The sequence below is a fragment of the Telmatherina bonti genome (assembly GCF_933228915.1).
Source record: "Telmatherina bonti genome assembly, chromosome: 15".
In the NCBI taxonomy this organism is placed as follows: domain Eukaryota; kingdom Metazoa; phylum Chordata; class Actinopteri; order Atheriniformes; family Telmatherinidae; genus Telmatherina; species Telmatherina bonti.
In genome coordinates, this window is record NC_136613.1 from 35747092 (window position 1) to 35765451 (window position 18360).

At 46.0% G+C, this 18360-nt stretch overlaps 1 protein-coding gene across 1 annotated transcript; it reads left to right on the top strand.

Moving 5' to 3' along the window:
• Positions 1 to 6065: 6065 nt before the first annotated feature.
• On the top strand, positions 6066 to 17243 carry klhdc3l (kelch domain containing 3-like; the record flags this gene model as incomplete). The annotated part of the gene is made up of 8 exons (XM_079254784.1): positions 6066 to 6156; positions 6727 to 6888; positions 9743 to 9825; positions 9927 to 10005; positions 10535 to 10581; positions 11539 to 11653; positions 13895 to 14081; positions 16613 to 17243. 8 exons carry the CDS (start codon positions 6066 to 6068, stop codon positions 17241 to 17243), a joined length of 1395 nt encoding a protein of 464 aa, XP_079110910.1.
• Positions 17244 to 18360: the final 1117 nt, after the last annotated feature.

The window sequence follows — 18360 nt, forward strand, 5'->3', positions numbered from 1 at the left end:
GTTCCACCTCATCACCATGAGAATCTCCCGTTCCACCTCATCACCATGAGAATCTCCTGTTCCACCTCATCATGATGAGAATCTCCCATTCCACCTCATCATGATGAGAATCTCCTGTTCCACCTCATTATGATGAGAATCTCCCGTTCCACCTCATCACCATGAGAATCTCCTGTTCCACCTCATCACCATGAGAATCTCCCGTTCCACCTCACCATGATGAGAATCTCCCGTTCCACCTCATCATGATGAGAATCTCCCGTTCCACCTCATCACCATGAGAATCTCCCGTTCCACCACATCACCATGAGAATCTCCCGTTCCACCTCATCACCATGAGAATCTCCTGTTCCACCTCATCACCATGAGAATCTCCCGTTCCACCTCATCACCATGAGAATCTCCCGTTCCACCTCATCACCATGAGAATCTCCCGTTCCAACTCATCACCATGAGAATCTCCCGTTCCACCTCATCACCATGAGAATCTCCTGTTCCACCTCATCACCATGAGAATCTCCTGTTCCACCTCATCACCATGAGAATCTCCCGTTCCACCTCATCATGATGAGAATCTCCCGTTCCACCTCATCATGATGAGAATCTCCCGTTCCACCTCATCATGATGAGAATCTCCCGTTCCACCTCATCACCATGAGAATCTCCCGTTCCACCTCATCATGATGAGAATCTCCTGTTCCACCTCATCACCATGAGAATCTCCTGTTCCACCTCATCACCATGAGAATCTCCTGTTCCACCTCATCACCATGAGAATCTCCCGTTCCACCTCATCACCATGAGAATCTCCCGTTCCACCTCATCACCATGAGAATCTCCCGTTCCACCTCATCACCATGAGAATCTCCCGTTCCACCTCATCATAATGAGAATCTCCCGTTCCACCTCATCACCATGAGAATCTCCCGTTCCACCTCATCACCATGAGAATCTCCCGTTCCACCTCATCATGATGAGAATCTCCCGTTCCACCTCATCACCATGAGAATCTCCCGTTCCACCTCATCACCATGAGAATCTCCCTTTCCACCTCATCATGATGAGAATCTCCCGTTCCAACTCATCATGATGAGAATCTCCCGTTCCACCTCATCACCATGAGAATCTCCCGTTCCACCTCATCAACATGAGAATCTCCCGTTCCACCTCATCACCATGAGAATCTCCCGTTCCACCTCATCACCATGAGAATCTCCCGTTCCACCTCATCATGATGAGAATCTCCCGTTCCACCTCATCACCATGAGAATCTCCCGTTCCACCTCATCACCATGAGAATCTCCCGTTCCACCTCATCACCATGAGAATCTCCCGTTCCACCTCATCATGATGAGAATCTCCCGTTCCACCTCATGATGAGAATCTCCCGTTCCACCTCATCACCATGAGAATCTCCCGTTCCACCTCATCACCATGAGAATCTCCCGTTCCACCTCATCATGATGAGAATCTCCCGTTCCAACTCATCATGATGAGAATCTCCTGTTCCACCTCATCACCATGAGAATCTCCCGTTCCACCTCATCATGATGAGAATCTCCCGTTCCACCACATCATGATGAGAATCTCCTGTTCCACCTCACCACCATGAGAATCTCCCGTTCCCCCTCATCATGATGAGAATCTCCTGTTCCACCTCACCACCATGAGAATCTCCCGTTCCACCTCATCATGATGAGAATCTCCCGTTCCACCTCACCACCATGAGAATCTCCCGTTCCACCTCACCACCATGAGAATCTCCCGTTCCACCTCATCATGATGAGAATCTCCCGTTCCACCTCATCACCATGAGAATCTCCCGTTCCACCTCATCACCATGAGAATCTCCCGTTCCACCTCATCACCATGAGAACCTCCCGTTCCACCTCATCACCATGAGAATCTCCCGTTCCACCTCATCACCATGAGAATCTCCTGTTCCACCTCATCATGATGAGAATCTCCCATTCCACCTCATCATGATGAGAATCTCCTGTTCCACCTCATTATGATGAGAATCTCCCGTTCCACCTCATCACCATGAGAATCTCCTGTTCCACCTCATCACCATGAGAATCTCCCGTTCCACCTCACCATGATGAGAATCTCCCGTTCCACCTCATCATGATGAGAATCTCCCGTTCCACCACATCACCATGAGAATCTCCCGTTCCACCTCATCACCATGAGAATCTCCTGTTCCACCTCATCACCATGAGAATCTCCCGTTCCACCTCATCACCATGAGAATCTCCCGTTCCACCTCACCATGATGAGAATCTCCCGTTCCACCTCATCATGATGAGAATCTCCCGTTCCACCTCATCATGATGAGAATCTCCCGTTCCACCTCATCACCATGAGAATCTCCTGTTCCACCTCATCACCATGAGAATCTCCCGTTCCACCTCATCATGATGAGAATCTCCCGTTCCAACTCATCACCATGAGAATCTCCTGTTCCACCTCATCACCATGAGAATCTCCTGTTCCACCTCATCACCATGAGAATCTCCTGTTCCACCTCATCACCATGAGAATCTCCCGTTCCACCTCATCATGATGAGAATCTCCCGTTCCACCTCATCATGATGAGAATCTCCCGTTCCACCTCATCATGATGAGAATCTCCCGTTCCACCTCATCACCATGAGAATCTCCCGTTCCACCTCATCATGATGAGAATCTCCCGTTCCAACTCATCACCATGAGAATCTCCTGTTCCACCTCATCACCATGAGAATCTCCCGTTCCACCTCATCACCATGAGAATCTCCCGTTCCACCTCATCACCATGAGAATCTCCCGTTCCACCTCATCATGATGAGAATCTCCCGTTCCAACTCATCACCATGAGAATCTCCTGTTCCACCTCATCACCATGAGAATCTCCTGTTCCACCTCATCACCATGAGAATCTCCCGTTCCACCTCATCACCATGAGAATCTCCCGTTCCACCTCATCACCATGAGAATCTCCCGTTCCACCTCATCACCATGAGAATCTCCCGTTCCACCTCATCATGATGAGAATCTCCCGTTCCACCTCATCACCATGAGAATCTCCCGTTCCACCTCATCACCATGAGAATCTCCCGTTCCACCTCATCACCATGAGAATCTCCCGTTCCACCTCATCATGATGAGAATCTCCCGTTCCACCTCATCACCATGAGAATCTCCCGTTCCACCTCATCACCATGAGAATCTCCCGTTCCAACTCATCATGATGAGAATCTCCCGTTCCACCTCATCACCATGAGAATCTCCCGTTCCACCTCATCACCATGAGAATCTCCCGTTCCACCTCATCACCATGAGAATCTCCCGTTCCACCTCATCACCATGAGAATCTCCCGTTCCACCTCATCACGATGAGAATCTCCCGTTCCACCTCATCATGATGAGAATCTCCCGTTCCACCTCATCACCATGAGAATCCGTTCGATGTTCAGTAGTTATTGGAATTGGGACGTCACTGACAGGTGAAGACAGCAGTCTGTCAGACAAGGAGTTCAGGGAGGAAACATGGAAGTCATTGCTGCAGTTTTATGGAGGTTATTAGACATTTTTTTGTAAAACATTAATTTTGACATACATTTATTCTGGTGGAACTGCAGAACTGGACTTATATGATAGTAAACTTTACGGTCAACAGAAATATCAGCTCCCTGCCTCCCCCTGTCTCCGTACCAAGCAATACACACCCCAGGCAGATGCAGATGATGGTGATTCAGCTCCTGTTGCAAACACACTTCCACACACACACACACACACACACAAACTAGTGACACACGAGCAGGAAAAGTACATCTTTACCTCAACAGTAATGTTCTTTTTGTGTTTCTATAATCTATAATTTGTTGAGAACTGTCCTGAGGTTTCGTGCTGTTAGAGGAGCTGCGCCTCAGGACTAGTTGGCGGAGGAGGCGCTCCTCCTCTTGGCATTGCAGGGCTTTGCAGTTAGGTGCTTAGGTTTGATGCCGTTATTTTTATTTTAATCAGAAGGCAGAAGTGGCTTAGCTCAGCTCGGCATCCGTTGTTGGTGGTTTTCCTGTGCACCCTGAGGATGGTCCTGCAGAAGTTTGATGGGGTGTTTGTCCTCCACATCACCACCATCCAGAATAATTTGTTAAATCATAGATTTGAATATTTTGAGCCAGATTTTAATGGATACATTACTGTTTGAAAATTTCTTTACAGCATAGAAAGCCCTTCTTCCCTTCTCTCTGAGATCCTCTACAGTCAGGTTAAAGTTTCCCATGGATGGGCTGCGTTGTCCTAAGTGTGCGTGTGCTTCACCTCATAACAGTCCAAATAAAAACCAGTTTGGTTTCCCTGACCCATATGTCGCATCCAGAATCTCATCATTTTGGTTTTGTCCAGAAGAACTAACAGGATCCAGGTCTGACAGAAGGTCTGCAGATGATCCAGTTGCTGTTGTAGCGCTTCCTTTTCTGGAGCCAACAATACAACATCATCTGTAAAGAGTAGCCATTCATCCTGGGTATTAGACAGAGAGACACCAGTAAGATTGTTCTAGTAATGGCACTGGTTTTCTTGCTCTCTCTGGATGTGAAGAATCCTGGACTTGGTCTTTCTGACATGTCATAAATCAGCATCTGGCAGATTCATGTAAAAGGAAACAATGTTAGCTTCTGCCTTTAGCATGTTTTAACGTGATGTTACACACCTGATGGATAAAATAACATATTTACTGTATTAAATTTGTAATATTTTCCTCACATGGCAAAGATGTTTCCACCCCTTCCCCACTCTTTGCTCTCCCCATAGACTATATATAAAAGATGAGCAGAGCCTCCGTGACGTCACCCGAAGGTTTCTGAAAAGTTGAATTGAAGCTCGGTGGGCGGTTCCTACCATCACCATCTTGGCAGTGTCATGCGTGTCGTCTCTCCCGGAAAATACAAATATAAGCAAAGAGGTGGAGCTGAGAGGGGGGTGTGAGCGTCATGGTGGATGATTGACATCGAGCGAACTCTGAGCTTTCTGTAGCTAAGAGCTAACCGAGCTAACCCCGTGATAACAGGAGCTAACCAGCTAACGGAGGTAAGCGGGCTAAAGCTAAGTCACGTTGTTAACCGGCTAAAAACCGGTTAGAAGCTGCGGTTCTACGTTCTTCTGACTTGAAGTGGGAGATTGGGTACCTGTCAATCAAAAGGGCACACACCTAAATATTCCGAACTTTCAGAATAAATTACTTTCAAACGGACGAGTTAGAAAAAAAAAATTCACTCCCCCCCACAGTTGTCATGAAGGTAAACCTGACCTATTAACCTGAAATGGATTTTTGAATCAGGCTGTAAACATGTTTATTTCTGCTGTAAACATGTTTATTCCTGCTGTGAAGTTGGTCTTTTTAACATGGGAGTCTATGGGGATTTGCTCTGTTTTGCAGCCCCTAGTGGATGAAGGGAGAACTGCAGTTTTATGCACTTCCAAATAGGCTTGACTTTTAACCGATGGAGGTTCCTGATTGGGCGTCCTCTGTTTTATCAAAAGTTTCTCAGATGCAGCAGGTTAACACCCTCCACAGAGAAACAAAGCTCATCTAGGATGTTTATGTCACACAGGTGCCTCTTTAGCTGAGCTATGTTTAGAAGTTCCCAGTTGAACCAGAATAAAGTTGCTGTTACCTCGAGACTAAGGATTAGCATGTCCAGTTAGAATTAGCACACGGCTGATCATCGCTTGTCAGCGTGATAAGCAATGATATTTTTCTAAAACGATATTTACAGTCATGATGTTTCCACCAACACAAAGTAAACTGGATGGATCCAACTGCACACAGATCGTGCCTTCCGCTAATGCCAGCTACATCAGGGATCCTCAGTCCTGGTCCTCAAGGACCAGTGTCCTGCAGGTTTTCCCTGCTGCAACACACCTGATCCAAATCTGTGTGTATTTAGCAGACATGTGCAGTCCTCGTACATGTAGTTTATCTCCACACACAGCTGGGGCCTGCTTCTGGATTTGTTTCATATCTGATTTTACTGGTCTTGACATTTCTAGATGATTATAACTAAACTGTCGTGGTAATCATGACCCAGTGCATCATGGCTGATGTGATAGACTACTTTGCTTTGAGGAGGCTGAATGCAGTAAAGCTGACTGACAAAGACTCTTTAGAAAGTAGAGTTTTCTCCCAGGATTCCCCCCCTTCCCCTCCAACACCGAGGCCTCCCCTAGCAGGCATGTGCTCTGTGACTCACAGATTCCCAGAGGAACGTCATACCAAGCTCTTCGCTTCCATAGCAACAGATCCTGAGTTTTTCCACTAGTGCATTAGTAGAGTACCGTTAATAAGTAATAACGCTATTATTATCACCTGTCGGCGTGCAGTCTCATCATCTCATTCTTCCCACATGTTGCTTCACAGTCAGGACAACGGAACGCGGCACATTTCTGCTGCACTTGCATGTTGTTAACTGTGAAACCAACAAGACATACCACAATAAATATACAGTCAGCCTGCAGACGTGATGTTTCCATGCAGACGTGACGTTTACACTCCTCAAAAAATGGTGATGGTCAGCCCTAACTGTGCCGTACACACCCAGCATCATACTCTGAACTCTTCACAGACTTGTAGATAAAGCTTGGGAAGTGTTTCTGCTGATGTGACTGACGGGTGGTTGAAGGCGTTTCTGAAGGCAGTCTGCTTTTTTTACAGGATGGTCCACTGAGATTGATGGATTCCAGCGATGAGTCAACGTAATCCCTGTCTGTGGAGGCAGCTCCCTCAGAGCAGCCAGTCTCCATGTGACCGCTATAAACACGCCTGCTGCAGCTACAGTGGATCTGTCTACGTCCTGGGAGGCAGGGAAACCAGCACTCTGAGGGACTTCTGGAAGTACAGCGTTGGTAAAAGTCCTCACTGATCATTTTATCCAAGTTTAAACTTGGAAGTTTAAACAACAGGACAGCTGAAAGGATGTTCACAAGTGGCTTTATCTTGCATCATTCATGATCAGGGTTCTCATTTATAAAACATTGCATAGGATCTATACTAACGGTGTACATACGCCCAAAAGCAGGAAATGACATACGCCCAAAAAAACACATTTATGAAACCATTCCCAACCACACCTGCAAGCAATTCCACCTTTCACAATCACACCTGGACTCATCACTTGGTTACAAGCCTCCACTTCATGTTACACCCACATTTAGCCATAAAAGGTCGATGCAAAGCAACCCATGAATAGCAATTCGTGTTTATATGAGCAGCTAATGGTCAGCCAATGACCAACATGGAGAACGGAGCAAAGAACGCCGTTCCCCAGAGGCAGACGGTGATTGAGGAGGAGAGTGGGAAAATATTTAGTTTGAGTCTGGACCAGGATGACTCCACTACTGGGTACACATGGTTGAGCCATAAAAGCGCGTCTCCTCTGTGCACTGAGAGTTTGGGAAGGGGGGAGGGGTGTCCCATGAACGTTATAGTAGAAGAGTATCGGTCAGTCAGGCCCAAATGGTTCCTAAATTTCTAACATAAGTTTTTTATTAATTTACCAAGAAGCAGCATCACGTATAGCGCCAGCCACTACTCTGTTCCCTCTGTAACATCAAAGTTAGCATATTCATTGATTGATTAATAATTATATTAAACATTATATTGAGCCCATACCTGTTGGTTCATTCCAGCTGGTAAGAGACGGTTGCCATGGGTACCCACTGGGTAACTCCTATAACTGAACCAGGAGGGCACGATTCTGACGGGTCGATCTCTCCATAATGAGACCCAGTTTAGCACAACAATCCGATAGCGATGCTGTAGGAGTCTGAATCTATAATCTATTAGCCCTTCATCATTATGGGCCAGGATCCCTGAAAACGCAATCCATGATCCATGGCTTAGCCTTATGCACGCATGTCACCACAGTATTTACATGTTGACAGTATGATTGGCCCATACGTTTCAGAGTTAATCTGTGGACCAAAATCACTCTGGTGATCTTCTGGAGGAGCGTGATGATGAGAAAACTGATGAAGGCTCTGCAGATTCTTGGCTTTTAGGCTTTTTGATTTATGTGAAAGGTTCTGATGTAAAGTTCTGACTCAGCCGCTGTAAAGTTCTGACTCAGCCGATGTAAAGTTCTGACTCAGCTAGTGTAAAGTTCTGACTTAGCCGATGTAAAGTTCTGACTCAGCCGATGTAAAGTTCTGACTCGGCCGCTGTAAAGTTCTGACTCGGCCGCTGTAAAGTTCTGACTCGGCCGCTGTAAAGTTCTGACTCGGCCGCTGTAAAGTTCTGACTCGGCCGCTGTAAAGTTCTGACTCGGCAGTTTTGACTCGGCCTCTGTAAAGTTCTGACTCAGCTAGTGTAAAGTTCTGACTCAGCTACTGTAAAGTTCTGACTCGGCCGATGTAAAGTTCTGACTCGGCAGTTCTGACTCGGCCTCTGTAAAGTTCTGACTCAGCTGATGTAAAGTTCTGACTCAGCTGATGTAAAGTTCTGACTCGGCCGATGTAAAGTTTTGACTCGGCCGATGTAAAGTTCTGACTCATCTGGTGTAAAGTTCTGACTCGGCCGATGTAAAGTTTTGACTCGGCCGATGTAAAGTTCTGACTCGGCCGATGTAAAGTTCTGACTCGGCCGATGTAAAGTTTTGACTCGGCCGATGTAAAGTTTTGACTCGGCCAATGTAAAGTTCTGACTCGGCCGATGTAAAGTTCTGACTCGGCTAGTGTAAAGTTCTGACTCGGCCGATGTAATGTTCTGACTCGGCAGTTCTGACTTGGCCTCTGTAAAGTTCTGACTCAGCTGATGTAAAGTTCTGACTCGGCCGATGTAAAGTTCTGACTCGGCCGATGTAAAGTTCTGACTCAGCTACTATAAAGTTCTGACTCGGCCGATGTAAAGTTCTGACTCATCTGGTGTAAAGTTCTGACTCGGCCGATGTAAAGTTCTGACTCGGCCGATGTAAAGTTCTGACTCGGCCGATGTAAAGTTCTGACTCGGCCGATGTAAAGTTCTGACTCAGCTACTGTAAAGTTCTGACTCGGCTAGTGTAAAGTTCTGACTCGGCCGATGTAAAGTTCTGACTCGGCCGATGTAAAGTTCTGACTCAGCTAGTGTAAAGTTCTGACTCGGCAGTTCTGACTCGGCCTCTGTAAAGTTCTGACTCAGCTAGTGTAAAGTTCTGACTCAGCTACTGTAAAGTTCTGACTCAGCTACTGTAAAGTTCTGACTCGGCCTCTAAAGTTCTGACTCAGCTGAAGTAAAGTTCTGACTCGGCCGATGTAAAGTTCTGACTCAGCTACTGTAAAGTTCTGACTCGGCCGATGTAAAGTTCTGACTCGGCCGATGTAAAGTTCTGACTCAGCTACTGTAAAGTTCTGACTCGGCCGATGTAAAGTTCTGACTCGGCCGATGTAAAGTTTTGACTCGGCCGATGTAAAGTTCTGACTCATCTGGTGTAAAGTTCTGACTCGGCCGATGTAAAGTTTTGACTCGGCCGATGTAAAGTTCTGACTCGGCCGATGTAAAGTTCTGACTCGGCCGATGTAAAGTTCTGACTCAGCTACTGTAAAGTTCTGACTTGGCCGATGTAAAGTTCTGACTCGGCCGATGTAAAGTTCTGACTCAGCAGAACGTTCATACAGGACGTATGGTGCATGAAGCAGATGTGCAGCTCACACACACACACACACGCCACGCTGCATGTACAGTTTTATGTAACGGGACCTTCCTGTTCTGTGTTTGATATTTCAGTGCACAACGAATGGACAGAGCTGAACTGCTCGGGGGAGGCTGCACCGGAGGAACTAGAGGAACACTCCATGGTGGCACATGAGGTACCAGCTCTCCAGGATCAGCTGATCCACTTTCCTTCATCTTCTCCAGTCCATCCGGCTGTGACTGCTGCGTGTCTGAAACGAGCTGTAAAACTTTTCAGGGTTTCCTCTATGTGTTTGGAGGGATGCTGGATTCTGCGTACACCAGATGCAGATGTGCCCTCTGGGTGTTTGACGTTGGTGAGTTTCACAGTGGAGCTGCATGGATCAGTTCTAGTGGCAACACATCCTCAGCTTATTGTTGGCAAATGAGCCAAACAGAAAACAGGTTTCTACGTGTTGAGTTCAGCTTCCACCTCTTCTGAACTTATTCACTTAGTTCAGTGCTGTTAGAAGTCTGCTCCTACACCTGACATGTGTCCTAAACAAGCCTGTCTAAGGACTGAACTGGGACCTCCATGCGACACATTGTCAGGACCAGCAAGTGAAGCCGAAACGAGGAGGAAGAGTTGCTGCTTTGCATGAGCTGAAGTTTCCTGTGCTTCCCAATGCAGATCCCAGGGCATGTTGGTTCCTGTGGGACAGGGTCTGAACCTCTTTCTGCTCCACTTCTTCCTGCAGATTTTCCCTCGAGCCACATGAGAACAGTCATGTGTTGAACTTTCCTCTCAGAGCCAAAACGTAGAACTCCACTTCTGAATTGTTTGCATTTGGACTGAAGAAAATTCTTCCTCCGATCTGTTTGTTTTCTTTCTGTTGTGTGTTTCAGTCAAGCAGAGGTGGGTGTGTTTCCAGGGAAAGACCAGCTCCTCTCAGGTACAGACTGCTTTTCATGTCAGAATGATCAGACACAACTGGTCCCAGTATGATCTGGTTTTAATTATCACACATCAACAGAAACATCTTCATTCGTTTCCACTCCGTAGTCCTCAGACTTTACTGAACACGATTAAATTCTGAACGGGAAACAACAATCATTTGTTTCCAGCTGGGATTCCTGTTTGACTGGAAGGTTCGTGTTAATGAATGACCAACAAAACGTCAGTAACATTTAGAAGATCTGCTGCTCACTGCTAGAATTCTGCTGGAACCAGTAGACCCATGAAGCACCAGTTAACCCAAAGAGGGGCTGGAACCATCCTGCTCTGTGTACTGGTGTGGTTAACCTGAGAGAAGACCAAGTCCCACATTCCACAGGTCCGCCCACTACGTCGGTGGCGTGGCCTGCTGCTCCTCTCTGCTGGGAGATTACTGATTCACATCCTCATGTTCTCCATCTGCATGTGGAGGTTCTCCATCTGCATGTGGAGGTTCTCCATCTATAGGTGGAGGTTCTCCATCTGTAGATGGAGGTTTTCCAGCTGCAGGTGGAGGTTCTCCAGCTTCCTCCACAGTCCAGAAACACAATATTAGCTCAACTGGTCTTATAACCCAGCGAGTGAACGGGGGAGGGGCATGTCTTCTGTTGAGAAGATCCAGAATCTGGTGAAATAATCTTTCAGAACAGGAAGATGAATAAAACTGTTAAATTTCCTGATGTAAGAAAACATTATTGGATCAAACAGCTTGTTAAAACACTCATCCGAACCTCTGGACCATCCTGTTCCTGGTCCCTTCAGTGTTTCTTTCTCACGTTGAGAGAAAAGCTGTGAAAACGAGAGAAAGTCCACAAGAAGTTTCCTCCAAATGAAACAACTGAATCATCTTCCTTCATTGGCTGATTATTTCTGCGTGTGTGTGCGGGCATGTGTGTGTGGGCGTGTGTGTGTGCAGATCCCAACCAACAGAAAAGGACACAGTGCCGTGGTGGTTGGCTCCACCATGCTGATGTACGGCGGCTTCGTAGATATTAAAGGATCCTCGCAGGACTTTTGGAGTCTGAATTTTGGTGAGTTTAAAAACCTTTTTTTGTTCTTTTTTATTTAATTAATTCTTTTTTATACATTCATTTATTTTCTGAAACCGCTTAATCCGATTAAGGGTCGCGGAGGAGCTGGAGCCTATCCCAGCAGCCTTTGTCCTCCGCTTTGTGTTGGACGGTTTCCGCCTCCACATCGTCCTTTAATTTCTGATAATGGACACCTCGGAGGACATTATCCCACTTGTACTGTGGTCATTCACAAAGGAAATGACATAAGATCAATTACTAATGTTGTTTTTACTGTTAAAATTATGATTTTAACAAGAAGCGGCTGAGTTGACTATTTAATGTCTTGTTGTGGCGTTGCCAAGGTAACTGCCGTTGGCAGCACCTGCAGCTCGTTCGGTAGCAGATACTATTGCAACGAATGACAGATGATAATATGATAGTGTTGCAGAATGTATGTGGCTGTGTCGTCCAGGGAGCTCAGTGAGTATGAACGGGAAGTGTGTGTATGCACGGCGCGCCGTCAGGTGATTAAGCCTGAAAGATAAGTGTGTTGAATGGAAGTGCCGCCTCCTCCTTTTAACGGATTCCAATAAAAATGGGTGATTTTCTGAAAATGCACATTTCTTCACAATATGAAGGAGATTTGGGAGGTCATGTGTTGGTTGGTTTCTATACCAGCATAAGAAACGTTTGGCCGTGGAAAAATCTACACGTAAACAGCACAGACCTTTTTAATACGTGAAGATTGCTGTGAAATTGGCATAACCGCTGGAGGATTAATGCAGAGAAACACATACAGGGTCCGCTGCAGGGTGACGTCAGAGCCGCTATGTCCCTCTTTCAGAGATCTGGAGCTTCATCACATACTAACTGATTAAATATTATTTAATATGGGTTAAACAATAATGGATATTTTCTCTGCAGTAACAATCTCGGTAGAAAATGAAGACGGGGAGGGATTGGGAGACTTTTTTTCCTTTCTCTGGTTATTGTTCAACTGATAGTCTAAATTAACCTGAAAAATAAATTAACCTACATTCATTCGTTACCATTGGCTGCTGTTTGACATAAGATATTCTTTCTGATTTCTGTTTTGTCCGTTGGTCGCTAACATTTCTGTTGCCACGGTTACCAACTGGTGTTTGAGCCAGCTCAATAATTCAGAATTTTTCAGCTGTTTGACGGAACTTTTTTAACTGGTGTCCTAAATCACTTTTTAACGGACACCCTGCAGACGATCAGAATCAACTATTCACCCAAATCATGATATAACTTATATCGTTTTCTAAATGAGTGACTATGATATAAGTGGGATAATGCCCTCCGATGAAAGAGCATCAGACGGTTCACACCACCGCGTCGTCCATTAATTTCTGATAATGGACACCTTGTCGGGCATTAATCCCTTATCCCAAATCATATGGTAGATGAGATAAGTTAAAATAAACTTTATATAGCGCTTTTCATAGACACAAGGTCACAAAGTGCTTTCTGTCTTTATAAAAAGAAAAACAGTATTTAAAAAAAAAAAACAAAGTGCTTCACAACACTAAAACATAAAAAACTGCAACATCTGGAAATAAATAAATAAATAAAAACAGTATAAATACTCAGAAGTGTCACTGAGTCTTTATGGAGCCAAAATGCCTGAACAAATGTGTTTTTAAGAGGTTTTTAAAAGCATCTACTGAATCCAGAGAGTGCAGATCATGGGGAAGCTCATTCCAGAGACAGGGAGCGACAGCTCTAATAGAACGGTTTACCCAGGTTTTAAAACGGGTTCGTGGGACCATCAACAGGTGTTTCCCAGTCGACCTCAGACTTCGAGCCGGACTGTAGGGCTTAACTAAGTCCTCAATGTAACTAGGGCCCTGTCTATGTAGGGCTTGGAAAGTAAGGACCAGGATTTTAAAACGAATACGATGTTCAACGGAAAACCAGTGAAGAGACTTTAATACTGGTGTGATGTGGTAGACTTCTCACAAGAACATCTTCTGAAAAAGTTTCTGATTTTGAGATCCTGAACATGGTCTCCCGTTGAACCCTGAACTCACAGCTTTACTGGATCTAAATGCATGTCTGGTCCTGATCCGTCTGTGTCCTGGCAGATCAGGTGGAAGAGCTTCTAGAAGCTCGTCCTGCTGCTTATTGATCTTATCAGATGTGTGTAGTGATGCTAACATGTTGCTTTTCACAAAGAACCTTCCGCTTTGTCCTCCATTGCAGGCTGCAGATAACATCTCTGTTTCTGGATTACAGATACGAAGGCTTGGTCTCTGCTCAGTGGCTCCCAGGGCTCGCTGGGCCCCGGGCCCCGACACAGCCACTCAGCTGCAGCCTACCAGAGCTGCATGTATGTCTTTGGAGGGCTGAGAGGTTTGCAGGAGCAGAGAGACTTGTGGAAGTGGAGCTCCACCAACAACATGTGGACTAAACTTAAAAACAAGTAAGTAGTGAGTGTTGTTGTGTGGAAGCTGCCTTGTGCCGCAGTAACCATGGAAACATACAGATGTTTAGGAAGTGACTCCGTCTGTAAAGTACACAGTCCACCTGACGTATTTCAGGTTCAGAAGTAAAAATACTTTTACTTGACTTCATTAGAAATGTCTGAACTTTACTGCAGTAATTCTTTTTCAGGTCGCTTTTATTTCTTCGTTTTATAAACAGCCTCGTTACTCGTTTAATTCCAGCCTGTCATCATTTAAACACACACATCCAGGTAAATCATGGCATCCAGATAGACTGGAATTCAGTGTGCTTGGATGGGAAGTATAAACATACATCATACCAGCAGTCAGCTGGTTAATGCTTCTGCACAACACCGATCTCATCCCAGTCCAGCAGAGGGACACCGGTAGCTTCATACGAGGATGTCGTGTCAGCAGGTCGCCTGTAACACCCCGGATTTACGATAATAACATGTTAAATATAAAGTCAGTAATCCTGACCGTAGAATGATGGTTTATAGAGGTAGGGTAGTGGACTACAGACCCTGCACCGCGGCCCAAGCGTCTGTCCTGGCATTTCTTTCCTTACATTACTTTTACTTTCAAACCTTAAAAAGTACTGAAACCAGCTGATACTTTAACTCTACAGCAGTGTTTTTAAACAGTAGTATGGGTACTTGTACCTGACAGATAAGTGTGAATGGTCAGAGTTAAGATGTGAGGAGAGACCTGCAGCTTCCGGGAGATTCCTGAAGATTCCTCAGTGTTCCTCACCGAAGTCTGAAGAGGGTTCGGTTTTATACACCAGGACGGTTCATGCAGCAGCTTTAATCAGTGTAGAGAAATTAGCAGAAGTTCTGACGGTGATCGGGAGGGGAGTACCACAGGACGGTCTAATTAGTTTAGTTACACACAGAGAAAAACAACATTTAAGTGAATATTTTACTGTGGGAGGAGTGTGAGTGGGTCACCGTGAGGAAATGAGAATAAGGAGCCCAGTATTGTTAGGATAAAATGGTGATGGACAGAATATGCAGCAGTTCTTCTGTAGTTTTAGCTTCATGCATAAAGCTGCAGGACTGACACATTAAAACCATGCCAGCGTTCTAAGCGTATTAGATGAGTTTATATGGTGGAGATGTAATAGAGCTCAGACATCACACACTTCTGACAAGTTATTTTTCCAGTGCTTGTGGGAATTTTCTGTCCAGTGATGTCAAAATGGTCCGTAGCTTCCCAGAGTAAAAAAGCTCTCCTCCATCAGTGATGTCAGCAGTTCCAGCCGCTGTGATTGGCTGGGATTAGAGCTGCAACTAACGATTATTTTAATAGTCGACTAATCTGTAAATAATTTTGATTAGTCAGGATTGTTTCTGTCCCGCCCACCATCTGTGCTTCCAGTTGACGCAGCTCTTTTTACTGGTCCCAGTATGTTTTACTCCACTCTCTTCATCTGCATCATATGAATGTCCCCCTGATTCCCAGTCAGTCCCAACATAATGTCCTTTAGTAAGTTAAAAGAACGACTCCTGAACCAGTTTAATATTAGATTTAAGCTTAACAGCTTACTACTAATTTATTCTGAAACATCCAAGCTTAGCTATGGTGTCATATCCAAGCTGTACAGAATTTCCCTCAAAAGGAAAACAAAATAAATAAAATATTTTAACATCTTAATATTCGTAGAATTGCATGAAATGATTATTTACATCTTGAAAAAGCCTGTTTTGTAGGTAAACAAGGAACAGGATCCTTTAAAACATTCCTGAATCCAAACGGTGATCCGGATCACCACCTAAATTACATCACTTCTTCCTTTTCACATTTCCAACAACTCCTAAAAATCTCATGAAAATCTATCCATAACTTTCTGAGTTATCTTGAACACAAACAGATAAACGGCGGTAAATGCTAACTTTAGCTAATGCTAACTTTGCCATCCGGAATGCTGGAAACCACGACTCCGGGGTGCTTTCCTTCCAGATGATCATGCATGACCGTCGTGCTGCCGTGGTACGCCGACTCTGCATGGCAGACGACACGTTTCACCTGTTTGACACTTTGTTTAGCTGGAAATATCCACAGACTTTGGTAACAGGTTGCACCGCCGTCAGTTTCTTCTTCGTTGGTTAAACAAAGACGCTGCAGGACATTACTGCCCCCAGCTCTTCCTGTGCTGCTTTGTGTCGTTTGCTTGGTGTTCAGAGTTCTTCCACTGTCTGAAAAGCCGCGGTTGGTAAACGGCGTTAAGTCGCCTGGAGCAGCGTTTTATTAGCAAAGCCGTTACAGCGTTTATAACGCGACGCGTCGACGATGAAATTGTCAGTGAATTTTCATTGTTTATGTTTCAACAAATTGTTGCAGCCTTAGCTGGGATCAACATCTAGGTGTGTGTGTCTGCAGTGGTGTGTGTCAGAGTAGTGAAGGAGTGTTTGAGCTGTGTGTGTCTGAAGTAGACCACATGTAGAAACCATCTGTCTGGCAGACACACACCGGACTGACGCTACCTTCCTGTGGTTCCTCCCTCCAGGTCTGGACCCCCCCGCCTGGTGGGCCACTCCGCTGTGACCTACAGAGACAGCATGCTTCTCTTCGGCGGCGGTGAAAGCCAGAACTCCATCAGCAGCTGCCTGTGGAGGTTCAGCTTCTCCACGCAGACCTGGGTTCAGCTGGCCACGCTGTCCGACTCCAACCCCCCAGACAAGATCCACCACTGCTGTGCCGGCTTGGGTCTCAGTTACCAGTCCTGCACCAGCAGCCCCCCCACCAGCTCTGCGCTCAAACCCCGGCTGCTGGATACCAAACTCAGGCCCTTTAAGAACAGGTGCTTTCCTGCTCCGCTCACCTATCTGGGGTCAGAGGTCGCCATCGAGCTGGAGACGTTCAGTCCTGACAAGCGTTACAGCGGTGGTTCTTCAGGGGTGGAGGGGGGTGCTGACCCCCAGCTGATCAGCAGCTGCTTGACCTTCAAGAACCAAGCTTTCAGGAAGCAGTGGAGCTGCACAGAGGAGGAGCTGCCGGGGGAGGAGGAGGAGGAGGAGGAGGTGGAGGTGGAGGACATCAACCACCATCTCCCTGATCTGCTGCTGGTGCTGGGGGGCCGACCTTACACTAAACACAGTCCCATCTCCATGTGGCAGATGACTCTGATTGACTCCTGACATTCTGTCTCCATGGCAACGAGTGAAAGTTGCTCACTTTGTGTAAATAAGTCCACATGTTCAAATATTTTTATACATTTCTGATGTTTTCATGTTGTGTGTTTTTACAGTAAACACATCATATTACAGTCCTGTGTGTGTGTGTGTGTGTGTGTGTGTGTGTGTGTGTGCGCGCACCTGGCTTCGTCCTGACAGGGACAGAAGAGTCTCTGCGTTTCATAGAAGGATGGAGACACACTGAATGTTCTTTTAGTATCTTTCGGACCAGGAGACTTCTGGATTATAAGAAGCGCCGCCAGGTTTTGAGAAAAGCGTTGAAGTGCGCCTCATGGTGCGGGGGAATGTTCAGCGCTCAGTGCTGCCACCTACCGGACAAACTGGTCCTGAAAACAGCAAGATTTTTACCTGTGACTGTGGAGCTGCTTGTTGATCTGCTGGAGTCACAACCTGAGTGTTGGTGTTGGAGAGGGCTGCTGCTCAGCTGTCAGCTTCATCACTAACAAACACCAGGACCTGCTTTTACACTCCCATCTCATAAACAAACTGGAGAGGGTCTTCTCCATCTCTGCTGCGTTTTATGTCCTCCGTCCTCCCGAGCTGCCAAACTCTCCTCAGGTTTCATTTAGTCACCAGAAGCAACCAGTCATTGCAGGAATTATATTCAGTTTAATTCATGCCAAGCTCAGGTCCCCTCCATGCCAGGAGCCATTCTGGCTTTTACCAGACATCTGTCACTCATCAAAGCCTGAAAACACCAGAGTTACCGTGAGCTAAACACCTGCACCCTTCTTCTGTGGTGTCTGCTGGCAGCTGATGCTTGACGCTCTGTGAAGACGTCCTGCTGATGTCTTGCAGAAGCAGCGATGGACAGAAAGTCAAACCTGGGTCTCAGGACACAGTTTGCTGCAGGACAGGTAGAAAGGACAGTGGAGCTAATTCTCCTTCCAGCTGGATGAATCCACCAATCTGATGAAGGAGACGGTTTTTACCAACGCGTCTTGTTCTGGACATGGTGGGGATGTTGTCGTGTTTCAGATTCTCTACATAAATCACCCGTTTCTTCTTCATCTGATGCATCATCTTTCATCTCCTCTGCAGTGTTTTAGAGGCAGAAAAT